At 38.0% G+C, this 26955-nt stretch overlaps 1 protein-coding gene across 2 annotated transcripts in view; it reads left to right on the top strand.

The window, feature by feature from the left end:
- Positions 1–26955, top strand: part of LOC125453778 (rho GTPase-activating protein 15-like) — a 729405-nt gene that overhangs the window by 517175 nt on the left and 185275 nt on the right. For both annotated transcript variants that reach the window (XM_048533693.2, XM_059647442.1), the window contains exon 12: positions 7956–8033. In XM_048533693.2, coding sequence (XP_048389650.1) covers positions 7956–8033 — 78 coding nt within the window. The remainder of the gene's footprint in view (positions 1–7955; positions 8034–26955) is intronic.

Raw genomic sequence — 26955 nt, forward strand, 5'->3', positions numbered from 1 at the left:
ACCCTTTATTAGTTAAACTGTATCTCATTGCATAATGAGAAGTTGTTGGCAGATAGGATCAGGGTAAACCCTAAAGCTTTCTATAGGTATTTAAGGAATAAAAAAATGATGTAAGTAAGATTAGGGCCAATCAAGGATAGTAGTGGGAAGATGTGTGTGGAGTCAGACGAGATAGGGGAAGCACTAAATGAATATTTTTCAACAGTATTCACTCTAGAAAATGACAATGTTGTCGAGGAGAATACTGAGATACAGGCTACTAGACTAGGTGGGATTGAGGTTCACAAGGAAGGGGTATTAGAAATCCTACAGAGTGTGAAAATAGATAAGTCCCCTGGGCCAGATGGGATTTATCCTAGGATCCTCTGGGAAGCCAGGGAGGAGATTGCCGAGCCTTTGGCATTGATCTTTAACTCTTCATTGTCTACAGGAATAGTGCCTGAAGATTGGAGGACAGCAAATGTGGTTTCCCTGTTCAAGAAGGGGAGTAGAGGCAACCCTGGTAATTATAGACCAGTGAGCCTTACTTCAGTTGTTGGTAAAGTGCTGGAAAAGGTTATAAGAGATAGGATTTATAACCACCTAGAAAAGAATAATTTGATCACGGATAGTCAGCACGGTTTTGTGAAGGGCAGGTCGTGCCTCACAAACCTTATGGAGTTCTTTGAGAAGGTGATCAAACAGGTAGATAAGAGTAAACTGGTTGATGTGTATATGGATTTCAGCAAGGCTTTTGATAAGGTTCCCCACAGTAGGCTGTTGTACAAAATGCGGAGGAGTGGGATTGTGGGAGATATAGCAGTTTGGATCGGAAATTGGCTTGCTGAAAGAAGACAGAGGGTGGTGGTTGATGGGAAATGTTCATCCTAGAGTCCATTTACTAGTGGTGTACCGCAAGGGTCGGTGTTGCGTCCACTGCTGAAGGGCCTGTACTGTGCTGTTATGTTCTATGTTCTATGTCTATTATAGTCTGTTTTATGGTCAGCTTCAGAACATGCTGTTCTCAGAAACAGTCCCAGAAATATACTGTGAACTCCAAGGCTCCTTTTACCAATCTGACTTTTCCATCCTATAAATAGATAAAATCGCTCATGATTATCACCGTGCCTGCCAAACAAGCTCTCATTATTTCTTCCTATATATTCCACCCATGTGGTTATTGTTAGGGGCCCTTTATATCATTCCCACAAGCGCCTTCTTGCTTTCACCATTTCTCATTTCTATCCAAATTGTTTCCGCATCATGGTTTCCTGAATTTCGGTCATCCTCTCTATTGGTAATATCACTAATTAGCAGGACCGCCCTTCCATCTTCTTTGAGTTTCCACTCATTCCTACATATCCTGTAGTGGTTATCAGATCTAATTTCTATTTCTATTTACACTATTGGTGCTTCTGTTTTTGTTTGATTTGTTAACCTTGGTAATGATTGATGGCAAGGTAGCTTAGTATATAGGAACGTGAGAACAAGAGTAAGCCATTCAACCCCTTGAGCCTGTTTCACCACTTATCGTGAACTTAGCTTACCTGAGCATAGTACCTGTGCCTTGCCCTCCGCCTCCCTTTTCACTACTTATACCCCGATAGAAGACTTCTGGATTTCCTTTCATGTTGTTTGCCAGGCCCTTCTCTTACAGTCTGTTGATGTTGTCGTGTTTTTGAGTTCATCTCTGAATATTGCATGGAAATTTTAAAAGTTGAGAGCAGGTTTATTGAACATTTCAAATCAGAGGTGGAAAAGCTTTTGAATGACATGGAAGAGGCGTCAGTTGACATTTCATTGCATGGAAAGCATCAGACATGGGGAATAAGTTCATATTGTGGTGGAATGGAGATTATGAGCGGCTAAGGGGAGTGGCTGGAAGGCATAAGATGACATTGATTTGCGAAGAGAATTTCAGGGACCATGGACAATAGGTGCAGGGGGTGGAGAGAGATGGTGTGAGGGATGGTGTGAGGGTCTAGAGGTCTGAGCTGTTTTTGTTGGCACTGGAACAAAGTCCCAGAGATTCAAGTTCAGCCTTCTATCTCAGTATTCACCAATATCCTTGGCCAACTAGGAATTGCTTCAGTCATCATTGGATGTGACTCTATCTTGCTACCCACATTCTCAGTGTGAAAATTATATGATTCCAGGCCCTTTAAACTGAATCAATTTTGCCAGGTCAGAGAATTTCCTAGTCCAGGCTGCTCGTCAATTGAAATTCTGGTGCTTACAATCATTTTTTTGCCTGCACAGCCAAGATTAATTTGTACCAATTCGTGTTTATTATTCCGTAAATCAATGCCATTGGATTGCCTGCTACTGGAAAGACAGGAATTTGAAATTTCATTACCTGAATGTAGAGCATAGCAATGTTGCTCTCAACCTTTTATTTAAACACTGTGCAGCCTGCTTTGCCTCTCCCCATTCTCATCCACCCCTTTGATCGCTGCCTTTCTACCCTACTGTGTCTTTGAAATCCCAACCCAACATAGTTTCATCATCCACTCGTTGGTGCCACAGCGGAATCTTAATGAGGCCTGAAGCCCAATAGAAATGTGGTGCCTCAAGCTTCACAATTCAGCCATTAAAAAAAATTAATTAATGGTAACTTAAATCACTAATACTTTTTTTTAAAGTTAATGAGATACATTACATATTGTTGACACGTCAGTGAATTTGGTGCTGTTACTAAATGTTGCTGAATGAAAGACAATCGAATAAAATTTCAAAAACTTTGTCAAAGTACAACTATAAAATTAAATCCAGTATTGACATTTATTAATGGGCAAATCATGATTAATATGTGTTACAACTTATACATAAAATAGCTGATGCACACAAAACAAAACCACAGATTTATCAAGGAACCCACTCAGCCTATGTGACACCAAGTCCTTTGAGATCAATCGAGATAGAATGATAGTTTACTTCTTCCAGGATTTAGCCACTGATTCTTATCCAACAGCAGCTCACACTCAACCCAAGTTTGATGTATGAATCTACAACAAAAAGGTGTATTTCACCAGAATCTTTGCAACACTGTTCCTATTAACCTTGTTCACATGGACCCATGAGAATCATCCTTACGCAAACCAGAAATAAGGATCTTGTGCACCGTATGGTTGATTCCTTCCAACCAATTATTTAAAGTCCAAAACAGCAGCAAGAAATTTGCATTAAATTTACATCCACTCCCTCCATACTGCCATTTTGTCAACTGCACCCCACAACATCATCCTCCCATAAAACCTGATTACATTGGCCTCTTTCATGTCACGCTCGAGATCACAAGATAGCAGATTTTTGTGCCCATGCAGACATACAAGGACAGGGCTAGTAAATTGCCCCAAACAATGTCTTCCAGGATAAGCCCAAGTAACCCGCTATGGATAATGCTGACCTTGTGCAAAGCAGTGGAATCCTCAGTTCTCAGGGTTGCCATTCACTCTCAACAAATGTACATCATTTCCCATAGTCAACCTTTTCAATCACAGACGAAAGGATGCAGCGCTTTCATTCTGCTTTTAGGCGTTTCATCGTGACTAGCTGCTGTTTCACTCAGAATAGTCGTTCTGCCTTCACCCAGCTTAGGTTTCCATATCAGCACTGAGGCTAGCTCGGAGACACAGGCTCCACGCAAAGTGTTTCTCTCCTCCAATATAGTGACCTTAACCTGCTTTGATTTGGCACTGATTTTTTATTTGAAAAACCTTCTCTGGAGCACCTTGAAACTTTCTCCGAATAATTTTTTCATTCGTTCATTCACCAGAGGAGGGCATCTCTGAGTAGGCCAGCATTTTTGCCCATCCTCAATTGCCCAGAAAGGAGTTAAGAGTGAGCCACATTGCTGTGGGTGTGAAGTCACATATGAGCCAGACGAGGTAAGGACTTACGTTTCTTTCCCTAAAAAGTGTTAGTGAATGAGATGGGTTTTTCCTCACAATTAACAATGGTTTCTTAGTCATCAGAAAAGAGCCCTTAATTCCAGATTCTTTATTGATTTCAAATTTCACCAGCTGCTATGGCAGAATTTGAACCCAGGACATCAGAACTTTCCTGGGTCTCTAGATTAACGGTCAAGCAATAATACCACGAGGCCATCGCGTCCCCAGTTGCCTTTAAACACATTAGTTGGACACTGTAACTAGGTTAACTAGATATTACACTATATCAATGGTACTGAAATGGGGGTGTTCTTGAGCTTCAAGTTCCTAGGAATAAATATCACCAACAATCTATCCTAATCCAGCCACCTTGATGCTCGACGAGACATTTCTTCAGCCAGAGAGTGGTGGGCCTGTGGAATTCATTGCCACAGAGTGCAGTGGAGGCCGGGACGTTAAATATCTTCAAGGCAGAGATTGATAATTTCTTGATCTTGCAGGGAATTAAGGCCTATGGGGAGAGTGCGGGTAAGTGGAGTTGAAATGCCCATCAGCCATGATTAAATGGCAGAGTGAACTCAATGGGCCAAATGGCCTTACTTCCACTCCTATGTCTTATGGTCTTATGCTACAATCAAGACAGCACACATCGCCTCTACATCCTCAGAAGGCTGAGGAAATTCAGCATGTCCACTTATCAATGTTTATAGATGCAGCATAGAATGCTTTCTTCACAGACACATCACTCCTTAGTATGACAACTGTTCTGCCACGACCACAAGAAATTAGAGTTGTGAACACAGCCCAGGCCATCACAAAAGTCAACCTTTCCTCCATTGATTCTATCTGCATTTCTCACTACCACGGGAAAGCAGTCAACATAATCAAAGATCTGTCCCATCCCAGTTATACTCTCTTCCATTCTCTTTTATTGGGCAGAAGATACAAAAGTTTGAAAATGCAAACCAACGGATTTAAGAACAGCTTCTTCCCAGCAGTTACCAGACTTGCAAACGGACCTTTCCCATATTAGAGTTAATCTTTCTCTGCAGGTTCTCTGTAGCTGTAACGCAGTGTTCTATATGCTGTTCTATTACCCTAATGTGCTTATGTAAGGTATGACTTGTTTGGTTAGCACACAAAACAATACTTTTCACTGTATCTCAGTACATGTGACAATGATAACTCAAATGAAATAATATAAAGTTCAGTGGTAATTTTTGGCAGTCCTGAAAAGAGGCCCACCAAATAAAACAAACAATCGCTGCAGAACAAGAGCACAGCAAAAAAATATACAGTGCAGATGGAAAAAAAAGCTTCATGCTGAAAACATTTGATAGCTAGAAATAACACCTATCAGAAACCCATCAGAAAACACAGATCTTTATAAAATTGAGGATTTCAAACAATTTTGAAAAATCTTTGTTTCTGGGATTTGTGAAATCATTGCCATGTTGTAGCTTGTAAAACACTTTCAAGCATGATGTTTTTGTGTAAAGTATCAAATCTCACTGTCTCTCCAGAGTTCCCTTGATTCTCCCATACTATGTGATTGAGTGGGCAGGCATACTGACTCCTCCCAAATCACCAGAATTACCAGCACTGTATCAACAATAAAGAGACATGCTAGAGGAGTCCAGGGATGATTTTTCTGCCAATTTTCTCACTGATTTTCCCTCCCTATTTGGAGAGACACACATTCTGTTTTCCAAGCCTCCCAAATAACAGTTTGACTGAGAATGGGCATTGAGATCAAACAATATTCCCATACTATGAATTATAACGTGAGTACTTAATACTATACTCGTCTGTTTACAGCGCACAAGGATGTAAGTTGTTACTTAACGGCATTTTAAAAAGTAAGCATTCAATTTATTATAGTGCACAAAACAAATTTAACAAAAGTGATGGGAAGTCAACATTTTCACTTTAAAGAATTCACAACATATGTTGCATACAACTTCCAGATTTAGGCACTAACATTAAAAATTTATGTCACTTAAGATCTTCGTTTAACTCACTAATCAACACAGACCTACACTCCAAAGTTGAGCTGTTAAATAATTAATGTTTTCCTGTGTAATTATTTTTCAAAAGATTGTATACATCAGTGAAGAGAATATATTAACTCAATGACCTCTGACCTCCAAAGAAAACATTACATCTACCAAAATGAGAAACTGAAGACATGAACTGCAGAAATCACAACAAAGTAAAATGCACCTATTTTCTAACATAAAATCTGATTGTCATTCTGCTCCTTCAATTAATCTTCATTAAATTATACTTTGATCTTAATTCAACTGCTTAATTACCTCCTATTTTCACAGTTGGCGATGAAAATATTTAGTCACAAAACTGCTCAATTCTCAGATCTAATACAGATGCTTGCAACGGTTTCTTAGTTTTAATGCTGGCTGACACTATTTGACACTTTCACTGGTGTACTTTTCACAGTCCCTAGTACTCTCCAACACTCAAATACGACAGATGTCCTTGGAATATATCCTTTTAGCTTGGGATCTAAAATATGCATTTGGGAGAGTCCTTGAATCCCTGTACACATTGACACTTTGAAACACTTCACTGTTTTCACATCCACCAAAAAGCTGTCTGCCTTCTGAATTACTTCTCCTGTTTCCAAACAAAATCAAATTAAAGCAGATCCTGAATAAAATTGAAAGCACCATTTTGAGAAGCTGACTATCAATAATCAAAATTGGTAATTTATGTATGATACCTAATCTAAACTGAAAGTAAACAAAATGCAAATAAAAGCTGCAGATGCTGGAAATCAGAAACAAAAAGAGAAATTGCTGGAAAACTCAGCAGGTCTGGCAACATTGATGGAGAGAAAGAAGAATTAACGTTTTAGATCCATTAGACTAAACTGAAACTATCAGCTTCTTCACTATGCATCATGTTGGGGTTGTTGTCAGGTAAATCTGAAAACCTGAAAAAACTAATGCCATTGGTATCCCGATCATGTAAAGTCACCAACTATAAGGATAATATTCAAACATTTTCATAAAATGTTTTCCAACGAAACCTGTCTCCAAATGCTTGCAATAAATTAAGTGATAGATCGTGAATGTACATTTACCCAACTAGAGACTCAGAGTCAGTTTCATCCTCAGTTTCTAAACACTTCCTGCACATGACAGCAACTGACTGTCAGACTTGGGTGTCAAAGATGTAAGATGTTTCTAAATTGCCAAATCCATGAAATTTTAGGAAACTTTAAAAGTTGAGGAAAATATACTTTCCCCCAAAACTCATCGTCACATGTCCCTGGAAATGAAATATACCTATTGACCATGTCCACAACTCAAAGAAGATTCTGCATGTGCCCAAATTCAACAGTGACAGGGTTTGAAATTCTGAATTCTATGATTTGGGTCATGCCAATATTGAGCTGCTTAATTAGTTTGTTGATGCAGATGGTAAAGCCATTGGCTACCTCGTTATAATTTCTCTGATTCTCCAATAGATTCAAAGTGTTGTAGTTTGTGTGCAATGGGAACAGAATGATCTAACATACAAATCACAGATCACACGGGTCCAGGAAATTTTCTATGCCTTAAATGTTAGTTTGTTTTCGCTTAGCATTTATGCATTGAATTTTTTTTTTAAATAATGGAAAAGGCCCATCATCTTGAGCATAATAGTGGTTCAAGAAATAGATTTACCACAGATATTCAAGAGGCAACCAGAAACATGCAACAAATGTGGCATTGGTAAAGTTACATTATTATCATGATTTAGCCAAAAATAATAAAACACCGCTTTGAATTTTAACAGATTCAGTTTCAAATATATTGAGTTTGCTCCCAAATAATGGAAAATAATGTTTTAGAAGCCCAAAGATTTTGGTCAGATAAAATTAATATTTTGAGACTGATCTGGTGTAAACAGACGATAAGATATGTGTTTACAGATGAATGAACTACTAGAAATGTATGTGTAGTGTCAGGTAGCAAGTTTGGGCAGACATAATTGCTCTAATAAGGCCTGAAGTTCAAGGAGCATATATGAAAAGTATTGTAAAATTTTAATTTAATTATAGATTAATGCTTATTTTGTCAGGTTTGGAAGCTGATGGCATTTACAGAGTAAGCGGCAATCTTGCTACAATACAGAAATTACGATTTGTAGTGGATCATGGTGAGTAGTGCCTAATGCATATGTGCAACTTTATTTTCATCATCCTGTCTAAATGGAAATGGGAAGACTTGCTTCTTTGACATTTCTCTAGCTGCAGAGAGTATGTTGAATTTAATCATTATAAATGGTTTCAAAACAGTTTCAAATTTCAAAATGATCTTTTATTCCCGTCTGAAAATATATATTCATTCTAACATTGAGACAAAGTGTTGTGTGCTAATTGAATCTTTGTAGCTGTCCATTTCTCAATGTGGATTCCACATGATTGTGTATTCAATCCTTGTTTGAACTGAGTGATCTCCTGAATATTCAATATGTGTTTTTCAAATCTTGCTGTTGCTCTTTTTCAAATTGTTATGTACATGCATCCTTATTATATCTGAATGTTTGAAAAATGTTTAAAGCTTGAAACTTGGGTCACACAGCAAATAACTAAGGAGCGAAGTTTTGATCAGTTGGCCATCCCCAAGTGGAGAACAGTTGGATCAGTTTGATACTGATGCTTTTTAATTTGTTTCCATACCTGCATGAAGCTTATTTGGAAACATTTTTTTGTATCATGTGGATTTGTCCTTCTGTCATTGTTGACATTTATTTCTTGTGCAAGATAACTGACGTCTTAATTCTGGGAAACAAGAGAGAATGGAAAACCGAAACAAGACAATTTTTTTGTGGTAATAAGGTGTAGCGCTGGATGAACCCAGCAGGCCAAACAGCATCGGAGCGTTTTGTTATGTCAAGCGAAGCCAACCAAAACCATTCAGTTTGAAGCACTGATCTGCTGAAGTCTATCATTTATTCCTATTTGATTATTTAATGCAAGCATTTAGCTTCATGTAGCACTTCATTTTACATTGTGTGGAACAAAAAAAATCATCTGGACCTAAGACAAGTGCATCATTGTATATTGTAGAATGATACAGCATATGAGAAGTCCATTATAAGGTTCATTAAAACCAATGTTCCCAATTCTTCCCTCACCCTGAAAATCTTTCCTATTCAAGCATTTGTCCAAGTCCCTTTTAAAAGCCACTGTTCAATCTACTTCTACTGCCTTTTCCTCAAGTGCATTCCAAATCAAAACCTGCTGCATACATAATTTACAAATGTCACCTGTCATATTTTAGGAGAAATTTGATTGAAAATGTAGAAAGCAGCAAAAATAGCATTCTATTTTCATTAAAATTAATGAGTACTGAAATTTGCCAAAAATGGAAGCTCACTGTGTCACCTCTTTATCCATTTTGAAATGGATAAGAAAATTTGTATCTCAAATTCTGAGGAGTATACAGTACAGTACTTGCCAGAAAAAGGTTATAAGCGGAACATATGTCAGGTTCCACTGCAGCATTCAATTGCCTGGTTCTTTGTATCTTTACCAACAAATGGGATACAAAGCTATATTTAAGATCAATTAAAAAAGTATGATTGTGCTGTTCAAGAGTTAATTCATCTTAAATGTTCAAGATTTAGATAAAATGTTTGCACACTTGCTTCATAAAATTTGGAATTGTTTATGTAAATCATGTATTTGCTATCCTAAATAATGTGCTTCGAAGTTTAGTTACATGGTCTTATATAGTATTTATAACACAGAAACAGGCCATTCAGCCCAACTGGTCCATGCCAGTGCTGATCCTACAAACTATCTCTCACCGTAGGTTAAACAAAAAATTAAAATCTATTCAATAAGACACAATCCAGCACATTGATACTTTCACAGTGAAGTGAATTGTTGGCGTATTTGCCACTATCTAAGGGGGCACACTGTTCATTCAAAACACCTGATATGACTATCAGATGAGAAGATTACAGCAGTTCTGCATTTCTGCCATCATGATTGTCACATACTATTTAAATATTTTAAAGCCACCCACTTTTGCTGATCAAAGTGCCAAGGGCAGTATTGAATTAGTCTGAAATTGAGCTGCCTTGATCTCTCTTCATATTTCTGCATTTTTAGCGTCTTCAAATGTTTTTCTATTTTTATCTTTGAAGGTTCAGAGACCTTGAAGATTTGGAGGTACTTGACCTGCAGTGTTCCCCCAGCTCTACACCTTGTTATCTCTATAACTAAAATTGTATCATGTTAGGATACCGAATCATCAGTTCAAAGATCAAGGAGCTGCGTTTATTTTTATTTATAAAGGCAAAGGTGCCACAGTGTAACAAGACCATAGGGCTGCTTTGTCAATAGAGAGAGATGATGGATGGCTGTTTAACTTGATAGTCACCATGCATCAGGTGAAGGGAGACATTGGTGAGGACAGTCCTTTGTGTTAAACTCAGTTAATGCAGGAATTGAACCTGTGCATTTGTAATCATTGTGTATCACAAACCAACCATCCAGCCACCTGGGCATACCAAGATGTCTTAACTGAAAAGCTATATTACTACAAGTTTTAGAAAGTGAAGGGATTTGATCCTGCCCAGTTATGTAGGTCATTTAAATGAATAGTCCTGAAAGAACTGAGTGATTTGAATACAACGTGCATTGATGAAGAATAAAGTTAGATGATAAAAGGTACGTCTTTACAGAGTCATTACACTTTGAAATAACTTAGCAACCATGTTGTCAATGTGAATGCCCTGTAGTCTTTCAATAGTGCAGCTTGATTTGGCCATTGAATCAAACAGCACAGGGAAAGGTCAGTTGACCCATCATGTCTGTGGCAGTTCTTTGGACAAATTGGACAGCTTTTTCAATTCCCCTTCATCTTAGGTAATCCCTCAGAACCAAGAATGAAGTCACAGTGGAAATGAGTCAGCGATTTCTGAAATACTTTATGCATCCAATGTACAATCTGCAAATTCTGCCACGTGAAGAAAGTGGTGCTTAAATAGTCAGGCAGATGAGGTGTCTGCAAGTTTTTGTAATTTTCCTTTGACGACTAGACTTTATTGATACCCGCACTCAATGAAGTCCTTCGATGTGTTTGGTGCCAAGACTCCCAAGAGTTGGCAAGGATCAGGAATGTTTTCAAAGCACCTAAAAACATTTCCGATGTCATCCTTCCAGCACTGAGCTCAGCAACTAGTACTGTTGCTACGGGAGTCTTGTTTCAGGCATATGAATGACATGTGCCACTCAGTAGATCTGGTTTTGAGAGATGACTACCCTGATGATGACTATGTCAGCTTGAGAGAAAACATTGCCATCAAACTACCTTTCTTGCCATCAGGCTGGGAAGATATGGTGAACGCCCCAATGATACCCATTCAAAAAAAAAAGGAATTTCTACTCTGAGAGTGGTGAATCTGTGGAGTTCATTGTGACAGAAGGCTTCCAAGGCTAGATCACTGTGTATTTTCAAGGCTAAGATAGACAGAGTTTTAATTAGTAAGAAAATCAAGAGTCGTGAGGAAAAGGCAGGAAAATAGAGTTGAGAATTGTCAGATCAACCATCGTCTCTTTGAATGGTGGAGTAGAATCGATGGCCAAATGGGCTACTTCGGCTCTAACATCTTATGGTCTTACAGTGCTTCTCTTGGACATTGAAGCACCTGCTGTAGGTTGTCCAAGTCTCCATTAGCATACAGCAGCACAGGAATCAATGCTGCTGATAAACAATGACCTGATTATCAGATTTGATATCCTGTCCCTCACATACACTTCCTCAGTTGTCCAAAGACTACTGACAGTTGGATGAAATTCTAAACGTTGGTGACTATGTCTGCCTCTGCCATGAGGCTTTCAAGAAACTGGAAATAAGGAACATTTTCCAGGATCTTGCCATTGATCTTAAATCAATGAGAGCAGGCATTGCATTGTTGGAACTGGTTGGAAGAGAACTTTCATTTTAAGGATTTTTATTGGAAGGTCTATTTTCTTGTTTATTTTGGAGAACGCATCAAAAATGACCTCAAGCTCAGTTTCTGAGTGAGTTTATACAAAAGTATTATCTGCATTCTGAAGCTTAATTATGGAGTTCAGCATGACATTGGTTTTGGATTGAAGAAGGTGAAAATAATTTGGTGCAGGGGAAGTACAGTATTGCAGGGAGGAAAATACAAGAGGGCATTGGTGCAATGAGATAGGGTCCATGGTGATGATTGTATTGGACAACTAAATCTTTCACATTTCAAACAAAGGATTCCACATTATAACATTTCAACACACCTAAAGTTTCTAATAGAGGCTTTGCCCAATTATAAAAGATATTTTACAAGGTAGCAGGAAAAAGCTAATGTAAGAATCAACAGTCTGTTGCAGAGCTGGTTGGCTGACTAAGAACCCTGAAGAGAATTTTTTTCTGTTTTTCTCAAATGTTATGCGGGGCTTTACTGAAGCTTTTGTTTCTGTCAGGATATTTTATTACATTAAACTGTTGGATAAGTGGTATATACCTGGCTAAACATTGGTTGAATGAGGTAGATGTGATGGATCAAATGGCATTTTCTTGTGCATTTCTCACAAACTGTTGAAACTCACATACAAGCATTCCTGACAGCACTACCTAGATGTTATTAATGATGTTGGATCACAGAACTAATTAAAAGATATCTAAGAATTTATGTGTATCAAATTGTTTCTAGATTCATGAACTTGTCATGAAGAGGAAAGAAGTCGGGCACGTGTTTGATCTGATGTAACAATATTCATGGGCCGCACGTTTGATAGCTTTGCTATTTGCCTAACACTACACATTGGGTATAATTTTCAACTGCTGTCAGACACAGAACTAGGTGTGTGAATAAAATTAAATTGGAGAGTAATGTTTTGGGTTTTGAAGTCTTTACTTTGGGCAGAAGCAGAGGGTGAGGGACAGGGTAACACCTAGCCACCCATGAATAGCAGATAATATTCTCGGCTAACTAACTGACGTATGAAGTGTACTCAGAAAATGTTCATGAGGCCAAGGCACAGCCAAAGATTGGAGATTGTCCTCTGGCAACAGGCTATAGAGAGTAGGGATGGGCATTACTCTATCCCAGCAGAAACCCAGTCAAATGCACCTGCCATGACCACCAATGTGCTTTTCTGGCTTTCCAGTTTTGGATGCCAACACATCATCTTCAGTTGGATGGAGAGCATACTTCCTGGCCACTCTTTGGCTATCTTTGAAATCATGCCTTAGGAGTCTGACGCCAAAGCGTTATTGGGTTGGCCTCCTAAGAAAAATACCAGCCCAGTGTCTGTGTCTCCTTTTATTTTAGTAGGTATTTATCCATTTCTTTTCAGGGCATTGATCTTAATTAATATGGTGTATGCATTATGCCCTTACTGTTATAACATACTCTGTTACTGTACACATATTTCATTCCTTCTCTGTACTTCGTTGTTTATCTCTTAGTCTTCCAGCTGATGCTCAATATAATTCTGACATTGTGCATTTAGAAGCTTTTGTTTCTATGCTTTTTACAGGACCCAACTTTCCCACTGTGCAGAAATGACACGATATGGGCCTTTAATTCAGATTAAATTTGAATAGAGTATAGAGAAAGACCTTGTATTCATGAAGAGTCTTTCACTTCCTTAGAATGCCTCACTTCATTGCCAATTCATCTCCTTTGAAGTGTACGCACTTTTGTTCTACATGGAAATGCATTCGACAATTTTGTCACCAACAAAGTTGGGAGCATTAAAATGTCTTTCTCTAGTTTTACTACTTCACTTATCACAACATGCATTAAATTAAAAATGCTCTACCCCAGCTATCATTGCGGCTGATTACATATGCTGGTCTATCTGATTCAGAATAAAAATCCACCAAACAGTTTTTGTGATAAACAACCAATCTATTGATGTATTAGAGAACAAGTCTCCTTCAAAAAAGATGCAAAGCTAATTAACACAATTTAGAACTTCACAACATAAATGCATAATTTTCAAAGTAACCTATCATACAGTTAAGGTAAAACCCTAATTAACCTTATTTCAAAATTCTCTGTGGAGACAAACTTTAAGAAAAATGTTGACTGAATAATACTTAGCTCTTGAAGAAAAATGGGATAAAATAGGAAATGTCCCAGATGGCTTGTGGTCTGGTATCCTAGTTCATATAAACAGTTATCATTAGACACAGACAGTTGTCAGTAGACGTGTGCAATTGTCTTTGGGATTTCCTCAGAAATAGTTTGCTTGGGAGAAATGTCTCTGTTTCCAGCTCTCACACTGGACTCCCAGAAGATTTTTCAAAACAGGTGAAACAGGATGAGCTGTGTGACTTCTTTCAGCAGGAGACACAGCAACTGAACTCCAACCAATGTCAGAGATAACAAAGTGTGAAGCTGGATGAACACAGCAGGACAAGCAGCATCTTAGGAGCACAGACGCTGACATTTCAGGCCTAAGGGTCTAGGCCTAAAACATCAACTTTTGTGCTCCTAAGATGCTGCTTAGCCGGTTGTGTTCATCCAGCTCCACACTTTGTTATCTTGGATTCTCCAGCATCTGCAGTTCCCATTATCTCCAACCAATATCAAATGGCGACAACTCCTGACAACCTTAAATCCACACATGACTTTCAATGAACAAGTTCAAGCCAACTACCTTAAGACCTTTTAAAAGAAGACAAACCTAATTCCCTTAGCCTCTCAAATCAACTAATTTTCACAGTCCTTTTAATTTCAGAAAATAACAACAATATTGGAAGAACCTACAGAACAAGTTGTAAGGAACAAGTTCGTATAGCATATCAGGCAAATGGTTAGCTAATATGCCTTAGTAGCCTGGAATAAATACTGTTAGGAAACTAGAATATGTGTTATATTCATCTCAATAGACAATTTTGGTCTTCATTTCATGTCCAATGTAAGCCAACACTCGATAAACTTTTAAGACAGAATGAAGGTTCAGCCTAGATTACCATGGCCTTACAACTCAAAGGCCTACTTGTTAGCCCCGAGGCAAGTTAAGTACAGAGTAAAAGGGCAGCAAAGGTCCTGTTGTGAGATCACTCTTAACCGATGGTATCAAACAGATTAGCTGAAATGTCTTGCAGAATTTAAATGCCAGGCTGCTTTATTCTTTTTCTTCCTGTGAGCTTCCAGTCCCCTGATGGCTGGTCGGTATTAGGAACCTTCAGCCTTCGCAGGGACAAAGCAAGAGAACAGATACACATATGAAGGCAGGCAGTGGGATGTGGGGCTGTATTAAGAGGAAATGCCACAGGCCATAGCTGGGAAGATCCAATAGTGGCCCAGGGTTCTAGATTAGAGTCATGAAGGGGGGAAGGGGGAAGTGAGCATACAGGGAAAATAACAACTAATGTAAGACAAAGCAGCAGGTTGGCAGGTGACGAGGAAGCTTCAACTCCATTGAAAATTAGGAAAAAAGTTAAAGGGAGGTAGAACTCAAGAGCTGTTCGTAATGGAGGTAATAGGACTCAAAAAGAAGGTGCAAAACCTGGCATTAGGACCCTTTATCTGAACGCTCAGAGCATTTGAAACAAGGTGGATGAGTTGATGGTGCAAATTATGGCAAACGGGTATGATTTAGTGGCCATTATAGAGACATGGTTACAGGATGATCATGACTGGGAGTTAAATTTCCAGGGGTATCAAACTGTTCGGAAGGACAGACAGGAAGGTAAGGGAGGTGGTGTTGCTCTGATTTTTAAGGATGACATCAGGGCAGTAGTGAGAGATGATATAGTTCTACTGAGCAAAACGTTGAATCCATTTTGGGTAGAAATTAGGAATAGCAGGGAGAAGTCACTGATAGATATAGTCTGTAAGCCACCAAATAATGACATTGTGGTGGGAGAGGCAATAAACGTAGAATTAGCTAATGCATGTAAAAATGGTACAGCAGTTATCATGGGGGATTTTAATCTACATATCGATTGGTCAAACCAGGTCAGTCATGGCAGCCTTGAGGAGGGGTTCATAGAATGCATCCACGATAATTTCCTTGAACAACATGTAATGAAACCCACAAGGGAGCAAGCTACCCTAGATCTAGTCATGTGTAATGAGACAGGAATAATTAACGATCTCACAGTTAGGGATCCTCTCAGAAGTAGTGATCACAGTATGGTCAAGTTTAAAATACAGACGGAGCGTGAGAAGGTTAAATCCAGTACCTACGTCTTGTGCTTAAACAAAGGAGACTATGAAAGAATGAGGGAGGAGTTAGCTAACGTAGAATGGGAGCAAAAACTTTATGGTGGGGCAATTGAGGAACAGTGGATGACTTTCAAAAAGATTTTTCACAGTGCTCAACAGAAGTATATTCCAGTGATAAGGAAGAATTATAGGAAAAGAGAGAGCCAGCCATGGGTGTCTAAGGAAATAAAAGAAAGTGTCAGATTGAAAAAAAATGTACAAAAAAGCAAAGAGTAGTGGGAAACGAGTAGACTGGGAAATCTTTAAAGGCCAACAGAAAGACACAAAAATGTCATAAAGAGTAAACTAGCTCAGAACATAAAAACAAACAACAAAAGTTTCTATAAATATGTAAATCGTAAAAGAGCGGTGAAGAGTGGTCCTTTAGAGGATGAGAAGGCCAACTTAATAACTGGGAATGAGGAAATAGGTGAGAAATTAAATAGTTATTTCATGCCGGTCTTCACAGTGGAAGATACAAATAACATTCCGAAAACTAATGGCAAGAATGTTTTAGCAGGTGAGGACCTAGAAACTATCATTATTACTGAGGAGGCAGTGCTGGGCAAGCGAATGGGTCTAAAGGTAGACAAGTCTCCTGGCCCTGATGAAATGCACCTCAGGGTACTAAAAGAGTTGACGGGGGAAGTAGCAAATGCACTAGTAATTGTCTACCAAAATTCACTGGACTCTAGGGTAGTTCCTGCAGATTTGAAAACTGCCAATATGACGCCACTATTTAAAAAAGGAAGTAGACAAAAAACAGGTAACTATAGGCCAGTCAGCTTAACTTTGATCGTGGGGAAAATGCTTGAAACTAACATTAAGAGAGAAATAGCAAGACATCTGGATGTAAATTGCCCCATTAGGAACACCCAGCATGGGCACATGACAGGTAGGTCATGTTTAACTAATTTGGTGGAATTCTTTGAGGACATTACTTGCATGGTGAACAATGGGGAACCTGTGGATGTGGTGTATCTGGATTTCCAGAAGGCATTTGACAAGGTGCCACACCAAAGGCTGCTACATAAGATAAAGTTTCACCGTATTACAGGTAATGTATGGGCATGGAAAGAGGATTGGTTGGCCAGTAGAGAGCAAAGCGTAGGGGTAAATGGGTGCTCGATGGTCAGTGGTTAGTGATTTGCCTCAGGGATCAGTGTTGGGACTGTAGTTGTTTACAATTTACATAGATGATTTAGAGTTGGGGTCTAAGTGTGGTATGTCAAAATTTGCAGATGACACTAAGGTGATTGGTAGATCAAAGTGTGCAGAAGACATTGAAAGTCTGCAGAGGGATATGGATAGCCTAAGTGAGTGGGCAAAGGTCTGGCAGATGGTAGACAGGCCGGTCTTAACGCAGACTGTAGATCAACTCCAAAGACTATCTCGTGGTTGCATGCTTGTCAGTATAATTCTTTGCTTAAAAGATATTATCTGTATATTTTCTCCTGTTATGATATAAAGTCAATGATGATGGTGCACAAGAAAGCAAGTGTTGGGGTTCCTTGTGTTTTATGTATGAACCCTGGCAGATGTGAGAGAGCCAGTAACATTGCAGTGCCAACTGTTCTACCTGGTAGCTGCATTGAAACGACAGATATTAATTACACATGGAGCAACTGGGACTGAACCTTCAAAGTGAGTGTTCTTCACTGGCAACCTTACAATGCTAACTCACTCACAGGAGCATGGTACGTTGGTTAAAGAGTACAATAGCTCATTTACCCTTTTGTGGTTCTGGACCCAGGTTCTCTTAAACAGTCCTTATGTATTAAGATCTGTAGCCACTTCTGCGTAGGCTGCATTCATCAGTTGGGAGAGCATCTTGTTGCCATCCAAAGGGAAGAAAACTTCACTTTTTCCTCTGTTTCTGACATACCCATGGATAGCTTAAGGTAATGCGCAGAGGCTGTGCAACATTACTGGGTTGCAGAGTGCATGTCTACCGAACTCAGTCATGCACATCTGATCACGCAGGAAAATCCAGCACCCTCCAATTTGCTTTGCTTTGTACATCAATTTGTATCTGATTCACATGAATAAATACAAATACCCATTATAGTATAACAGAAATCAATGTGGCAGTTTGATTTATAGGTGAATGTCCAGTAATATTCCAATTATAATGAAGCATACCTCTTAAGTATACATGTGTCAGGGATCACAAAATCTTATAGCACTAGACTCTTTAGTCCCAGCTGTTTTCTGCAGTAAATATCTGCTCTGATTTCTTTGCTATGTCAAACATAGCTCCACAATGATGAGTTATTATAGATATGCGCCTAAATGGATTCTATCTACCTGTCGAGAACAGGGTTCAGGAGGACGGAGATCTTATGACCTCTCCAGTGCTACTATATACAAAAGAGTTAATCTCTTCAAAGACTCTTTTTTTTAAACTGCTAAGTAATATTTGCCAGATATCCGGCTCCACGCCCACAGTCAACTTCAGGAATCAAAAGACACTGCTGCCTACTTAAATGGTTTTGCCTATTTCCTTTCTGACAGGCCTATGTTAGAAGCTTAGGTAACTATGAGAATGTTTCACCTTTTAATGGTCTCACTTTCAAACTGTGTTTATGTGAAGCTTGGCATGACAGTCTCCAGGCCCTACTACAAATCTCATTGTTTGCTGAACCAATCAGTCGGTAATATTTCATCAGAAAAGGAAGTGCTCTCAAATTGTCTGTATATTTGACTGTTTCCAACCAGACTATCCAATTAACCTGTGACAGGCAAGTCATTTTCTTAAAAATAAAACAAATTATGTACTTTTAAAATGCTTGTTAGGAATGCTAATTTATTTTCTGGTGAGCAGCATAGTATATAAATTATTTCATCATCTGTTTTCAATGCCCATGCATATAAACACTTTATCTGTGAAACTTTGGTACTGAACTACCTGATAATTTTGAGTACATGACACAGAGGAAGGAAAGCTATTTATTCTCACTTGTTGGTATATTGGGAAGCTAGGTAACATAGAGAAAAGGGTTATTATTAAGGTTAATCTCTGTATTTTACTCAAGACTTAAACTAAATAACCCTACATAAACTAAACTAGGGAACTTTAATTTGTGTAAGTGAACAGAGTGAAGGGGTAAAAACCAAAGCACACATAATGAAAATGTACAATCGTGAGAAAGCATTTCACTACAAGAAAATGTAGGTCAGAATTTTATGAGGGTGTGAGCAATGTGGACTTTGGTGAGATGTGTGGCAGAATGGGGTGAGAAGTCCTGCCAAGCTGGAAAAGACCCATTGATAATTGCACTGTTTTTGGCCAGCCAGCCAGCAAATCTATTCTGGATATTAGTACACTACCCACTGTAGCTTGAGCTTCTAATTTATGTAATAACCTGTTATGTGGAACATTGTCAAATATCTACTGGAAATCCAAGTACAGTAAATCATATGGGCTCTCTTTATCCACAAACCATATTACTCCACCAACAATTTCTAATAAATTAGTTAAACATGATTTCCATTTCCCAAACCCAGGTGGACTCTGTAGATTACTTTGAAATTCTCCAAAAGTCCGGTTACAAATTCTTTAATGATCAATTCTAACACCTCCTCCACATCAAATGTCAAGCCACTTAGCTTGTAACTTCCTATTTTCTGCCTCTTCTGGTTCTTGGAGTTTAAAGTATTAGCCTTAAATCCACTCAGCTCTCTTTCAATCTGAATGTAGAATTCAGTCATATGATGATTGCTGCTACCATGAGGCTCCTTTACTCTGATGTCATTAATTAATGCTGTCACCTTACACAATACCAAGTATGGCCTGCTCTCAGGTCGATTCCAGAATGTGCTGCTATGAGAAACTATTTTGAAAGTATTCTACAATCTCCTAATCGAGGTAACTGTTACCAAACTGATTTTTTTTTCAGCTTATGTAGATTAAATCATCCATAATTAGTGTCTTTACTACAAGCACCTCCTGACTCTCTTTGTATACTTCCAGTTTTGAGATTATTGTTTGGGAGGTTTCTTCTACTGTTGACGTTTTCTTCCTTCTTCTCCACTCAAACTGATTCTCCACTCTTATCTGGACCAAGATCACTCTGAACTATTACACCAATATAATCTTTGATTCAAATAGCTACCTCTATGTCTTTACCTTTTTGAATATTGTGTCACTCTCAATATTCCATGTCATCTCACAAACATGACTCCATTATGGCTATTAGATCATATTTATTCACTTCTGTGTGTACAATCAGTCCATTTACTTTGAAACAAATGCTCCACACATTCAGAAATGAGCCTTTTAGTTTTATTTCTCATTATCTTTGTAGCATCTCGTCTTGACTGCTATTAAACTTTCAGGTTTGTTTTTCCTGACCATCCCTTCCTGCCATTCTCCGTCTTCTTTTCCATGTCAGTATTTTGCTCCTCTAAATCAACTCTATTACTTAATCATTTGCATTTTACCAAGCTTGACACCTCTCTACACCCCACCACCTCACTCCTTGTTTATTTTAAAGCCTTGTCTCTACTTTCCTAGATATGCAGCGTGTGGGAAAGCTAGTCTCTGCACAGTTCAAGTGTAGTCTTTCCCAATGATACAGATCCTAATTTTCCTGGGCACCGGCTCCAGTACTAGGAACCAGAATCCAATTCTTAAATATCCAGATATGATCAAACCCATGATGCAACCCATGATTTGCCATCATGAGTAAAGCTGTACTGCGACACAGAAAATGCTGGCATATACGTTTATAGATATATTTTTTGTGCCTCTGTGGCAAAATGGTGGTAAAAAGGCAAAGAGACAAAGTCCAATAGACCTATTGTATTGATGATGGTGTCACATCAGAAAACACGTCAATTTTAGCTCAGTTGGGCCAACATCATAAGATTGCAGGTTTCTGTCCCAGACTAAGGCCAAAATTCAAAATGTAGCTGGCATTTGAATTTGCGAGTGAAGTAATGCCAATATTCCAAGGCATTTACCTCTGGGTTCAATTTTAAAGCCTTGCCAGATTGTTTTGCTGGACCTCAATGTCCAACATCACTATTCAAATAACATGGAGTTTTCTCATGGTTCTGACAACATTCATTAGCTCTTACCCCGAAATAAAATACGCTAACTGATGGTTCCTCTCCTTACATTTTTAACTAAGTCGTTGGTGCATAATAGCTGTTGCACTGCCCGACATAACAACAGTCATTGTATGTTAAAGTTAATTGTGTGAAATGCTTTCAGACATTTTAATGTGATAAATGGACTTTTTGGATGCAAGTATAATATAATTGGACAGCATTATTCATAAATGAATTTAGGACGATCAGTTCAAAATCACTTTGAATCTTAAGTTCATTTAAATAACAGTCCAACATGACTTGTAATTATTACCTCTCACTTATTTCTCTGTAATTTTTGAAAAAGTTATTTTGAAACAGTGAATTTTTGATGTGCAGAGAGATCTGGGTGTTCAGGTCCATTGTACCCTGAAGGTGGTAACTCAATAGAGTGGTCAAGAAGGCATATGGCATGCTTTCCTTCATTGGACAAGGTATTGAGTACAAGAGCTGGCAGGTCATGTTGCAGTTGTATAGGACTTTGGCTCGACCACATTTGGAATACTGCGTACAGTTCTGGTCGCCACATTACCAAAAGGATGTGGATGTTTCGGAGAGGGTGCACAGCAGGCTCACCAGGATATTGCCTGATATGGAGAGCACTAGCTATGAAGAGAGGATGAGTAGATTAGGATTATTTACATTAAAAATACAGAGGTTGAGGGGGGACCTGATTGAGGTCTACAAAATCATGAGAGGTATAGACAGGGTGGATAGCAAGAAGCTTTTTCCCAGGGTAGGGGACTCAATTACTAGGGGTCACGATTTCAATGTGAGAGGGAAAAAGTTTAAGGTAGATATGCATGAAAAGTCCTTTATGCAGAGGGTGGTGGGTGCCTGGAACACGTTGCCAGCGGAGGTGGTAGAAGCGGGCACAATAGTGTCATTTAAGATGTATCTAGACAGATACATGAATGGGCAGGGAGCAAAGGGATACAGATGCTTGGAAAATAGGCGACAGGTTTAGATAGAGGATCTGGATCGAAGCAGGCTTGGAGGGTTGAAGGCCCTGTTCCTGTGCTGTAATTTTCTTCATTCTTTGTTGAGAGAAATAGGAAAACTGTTTTACACAACATAAGTATTTATATTTATGCAGTAAATTAGATTATATCTGTCATCAAAAACCAAAATTTGAAAAATTACAGAAGAACTGAATATATATTGAGGTTATTTCAAAACTGCTTCTGGGTCAGGTCACATATTGTTTTCATTTAGATTTGCTCCATCGCCATGATTAAAGTCTCAGGTGTCATTTTATTACCTTCCTAACACAAATATAGTTCCTGCACAACTTTGGAATTAAAATGTTGACAAGACTGGGACCACCTTGATCAGAACTGACTACTAAAAGTCTGTAGAGGTTTATGGAATGAAGGAATGAAAGTCCGCTATAAATATTATAGGAGCTTCAAAGCATAATTAATGGGAGTCAAGAAGGAAAGTATCCAGAGAGTTGAGCTGTTTTGTACAGATCACCTTTGACTATGTCGTTTAACACTTAAGTTGCTTCAGTGCTGGTCAAAATTGTTTTCTGATTCACACTTCAATCTTCAATATATGCTTGGCAATGTGATTAATTCATCGTTAGCTTGTCATTTCGGAACTGAGGTTTTGATTGACTATAATGTTGTTATACCCTACTTTGCTCCACATTGTTACCACTAATATTTGCTCCAGTTGTCATGCTTTTCTTTCCCCACAGATGACGTCTAATATCCTAGTAACTATGCATGCCAGCATACAACATAGAACAGTATAACACAAGCCCTTCAGCCCACCATGTCTTGCTGACCATAATGCTTTTCTAAACTAATCCATCTGCCTGAACATGGTCCATATCCCTCTATTCTCTGTCTGTTCATCTGTCATATTATTGAAGTTATGCTAGCTCAGTCTGTTTTGAGTTTGTGGATACACATGTGATACACATATTATTCAAAAAATGTGTCAAAAACTCGCTAAATACACCTGTTGATCCTATACCCAATAACTTTAATTTACCAGTACTTTAGTCTTTGCTATCTGGGAAAAAAAAGATCGTCTACTAGTCTGCATAAAGTGTTGAATGACACATGGAAACACAGAATACACCAAAATCCAAAGTCTTACACTGATTGCATTTTGCTGGAATTTAAGCAAATCAAGTAATAGGGATAAAAGCTGAGAGTCTTGATTAGATCTTGAACAACACAATCAGAACACCAGCCAAGTGTTTTTTTAATAGTGAATCTCAATGAACATTTACACAAATGCAGTGCTAAATGTCACATTGTCACGCTAGATAAATCAGAAAACATCAAAGACTAATTCTTGAAAGAAAATTTGGCTTCCGAATGAAAATAAAGAACTGAGTTACAGAAAACCAAACTTACTGAGAAGTTCCAATTCTGAACACTAATGAATTGCCAAATCAAATGAGTTAGAAAATGCGGAAAATTGACAGCAACTGATTGTAGAATAACTTGATATATACATATGCAAATTGTTTTGATACTACTAAGTGACTAATCAGTATTCAAATTAAAGTGACAAGATGACTACATTAGTGGTATTGCAATCAAACATAATGAATTTTAGTGATAACCAGAAACATAAAACACTTCAGTTAGACTGTAGAGTTTTCCTTTGACCTTACTGATAGAAAGTGAATCGGAAAACCAAAAATTATTACGTAATGAGTGTTAAAATAGATAGGTTGACCAACCAAATGCCAATCAAGTTCTAACAGGCCAATAAGCTGATTAGCTTTATTGTTTAGTAGTATGAGCAGTTCAATTAGAAAGTCTTATTTCAAGTCATTCGGCAAATCATTGCTGAAATAATGGGTTACATTGTAAATGGATCTTGGCCAAAAAGTAGTGCCTAAGAACAGCATCTTTTGGCTCAAGAAATCATTAAATAACTTGAACACATTTCCTACTGTGCTGCAATAACCAAATCCAAAACCTATCCTAAAGATTAAATGGCTAAGCACTTAATCCAATGAAAAAAGAAAGAAAATCCATACTGATATTATTCTGTAACAGTAGACATGACCAGATAGTAAAGGTTGCAAATATGTAATTCTTCTGCAAAACATCTGACCTTACATTTCTTACAAAAGATAAATTATTCTTAGCTTAGCACCCATTTTAAATAAAAAGCTACCCAAAGAGAAACGTCAATTTTTGTTTTTAAAAAAATTGTTCCACTGGGAAATCAGAAATCATAGCAATATACCTTTTGAAATAAAATCTCAAAAAAAACAAATTATCATACTAAAGCATAAAAGATGCCAACATGAACAAGTTGTAAATGAGTTGATCAAATGTGATCTAATTTATTGTGAAAATTGTAAATTAATTAAACAGGAGCCAATTGTATTGGAAAACCTTAATTAAACATTGTTTAATTATTCATTTAAATAACAATTTAAAGTTGATTAAATAATTTGCTGAATAAAATGTTTTAACTCAATTAATTGTTTTTTGTGGGGGGAGGATAAAATAACAGAAAGTCAACAAGTCTCCAAAGCACTATTACAACCCATGTGGTGTGTTTAACAAGGATTTAATTACATTGATAAGTGAATACAAATGCAAAAGTATTGTTAATTTAATTCATAATGATGCCATCTTTCAAACTAAAGACAGGAGTCAGCTAAAATCCATTTCTTTCATTTTTCTTTGGTGCCATATTTCACATTTATATTACTGTGAAGAAGTGAGAAGTGATGAATTAATTAAACAAGAATGAATGAGAATTTATGAATTCTGATGTTCAGAGTTGTTGGGGCTAAAATCCCAGCTATTAGCATTAATTGAAGTTAATTATTTTGATAATGTTTCACCTACTTTTAATTAACTTGAGTTTTCTTTCCATATCCAGTTGGATATATTAACACCTGAGCATTCCCTCAAAGTAAAAATGTCTTAATTTGGGAAGGAAGACAAGAAATTTTTAATGACTGAATTATTATTCACATGTCATAAGTAGCATTCACATCAGTAATCTGATCACTGCTATTTTATTGTATTATTTATAAATAATATAGAGAAAAAACAGCCCTTGTAATCATTTTACTCCCACCCACATGATTTATGAACATGCATTTGAAAATATTTACAATGCTGGAACCTACAGAGTCATGGACATCAACATTTCCTCTTTGTAAAAGTTCAATAAACTTCCAAACACCCAAATTTCTGCAAAATTGTTGAGCTACATGAAGAAATTGTTGAACCAATAAATATTACAATAATATTTTTAAGATAGGCAAGCATTATCAACATTTAGGTAAGCTTTGTTAATTGTCCCTCACAAACACAAGACCTGAGAGAATAGGACAGTAAGTGTATAGAAATGAACTTGTTTCCAATTTGCCTCTGAGTTAAACTATGTGCTACCATGAACATAGCTCCTTGTTTCTTCATTGTCATGATGTTTTTCTGGAACTCCGTGCCGAATAGTATTATTGTAGTAATTTCACTAAAAAGACTCCAACAGTTCAACAAGGCAGTTCATCACAACTTCTCAGTGCACCCAGGGTTGAGCAGCAAGGCATGGACCTGTCGGTGATCCCCAGGTCAGAAGAATGAATCAAAAACAAAATTAGGTAGACAAACCATTGATTAATTTTGCAGTCCTATGGACATGCATTATTAAGATATATCAAATTGTTCGTTGGTGGATATTGCTACATTTATAGAACTACAAAACCAGGGAAAATGTACAGCACAAAAGAATGGCGATTTATCGTATTGCGTCTGCACTGGTGAAGTAAGATTGCCATCCATTCTAATCCCACCTACTAGCGCCTTGTCCGTAGCCTTGCAGGTTATAGTGCTTCATGTATAAATCCGGGTTCCTTTTTAAATGAATTGTGATCAGAGATAATGGGAACTGCAGATGCTGGAGAATCCAAGATAACAAAGTGTGAAGCTGGATGAACACAGCAAGCCAAGCAGCATCTCAGGACCACAAAAGCTGACGTTTCGGGCATTTCTCTGATGAAGGGTCTCGGCCCGAAACGTCAGCTTTTGTGCTCCTGAGATGCTGCTTGGCCTGCTGTGTTCATCCAGCTTCACACTTTGTTATCCTTTTTAAATGAATTTGGATCCGAGATAATGGGAACTGCAGATGCTGGAGAATCCAAGATAATAAAGTGTGAAGCTGGATGAACACAGCAGGCCAAGCAGCATCTCAGGAGCACAAAAGCTGACGTTTTGGGCCGAGACCCTTCATCAGAGAAATGCCCAGAACGTCAGCTTTTGTGCTCCTGAGATGCTGCTTGGCCTGCTGTGTTCATCCAGCTTCACACTTTATTATCTTAAATGAATTTGGAGTTTGTCTCATCAAACACCAGCCCAGACAGTGGATTCCTGACAATTATCATTCTTTGGATGAAAGCATTTTTCCACATGACATATCCAATCCTTCTACCAATCACATTAAATTGGTGCCCCCCACGAGTTGACCTCTCTACTCTAGGAAACAGGGACTCTCCTGCCACTCTGTTCAAGCTCATCGTTATTTGTTTACACAAAAACAGAAATTGCTAGAAAATCTGATGAAGTCTGGCAACATCTAAGGAGAGAAATCAGAATTAATATTTCGGGTCTAGTAAGCCTTTGTCAGGACCGTAATTGTATATTAATTATTATTAATTATACAATAATATGTACCACAAACAAAAAGAGACCCAAACTGAGCCCTGTGGAATACTACTGGAAAGTGCTTCCCATTTACAAAAAAAACATCCATTGTCCATTACCCTTTGTATCCTGTAATGACTATAATT

Source organism: Stegostoma tigrinum, chromosome 7 (assembly GCF_030684315.1).
Source record: "Stegostoma tigrinum isolate sSteTig4 chromosome 7, sSteTig4.hap1, whole genome shotgun sequence".
NCBI classification, from domain to species: Eukaryota; Metazoa; Chordata; class Chondrichthyes; order Orectolobiformes; family Stegostomatidae; genus Stegostoma; species Stegostoma tigrinum.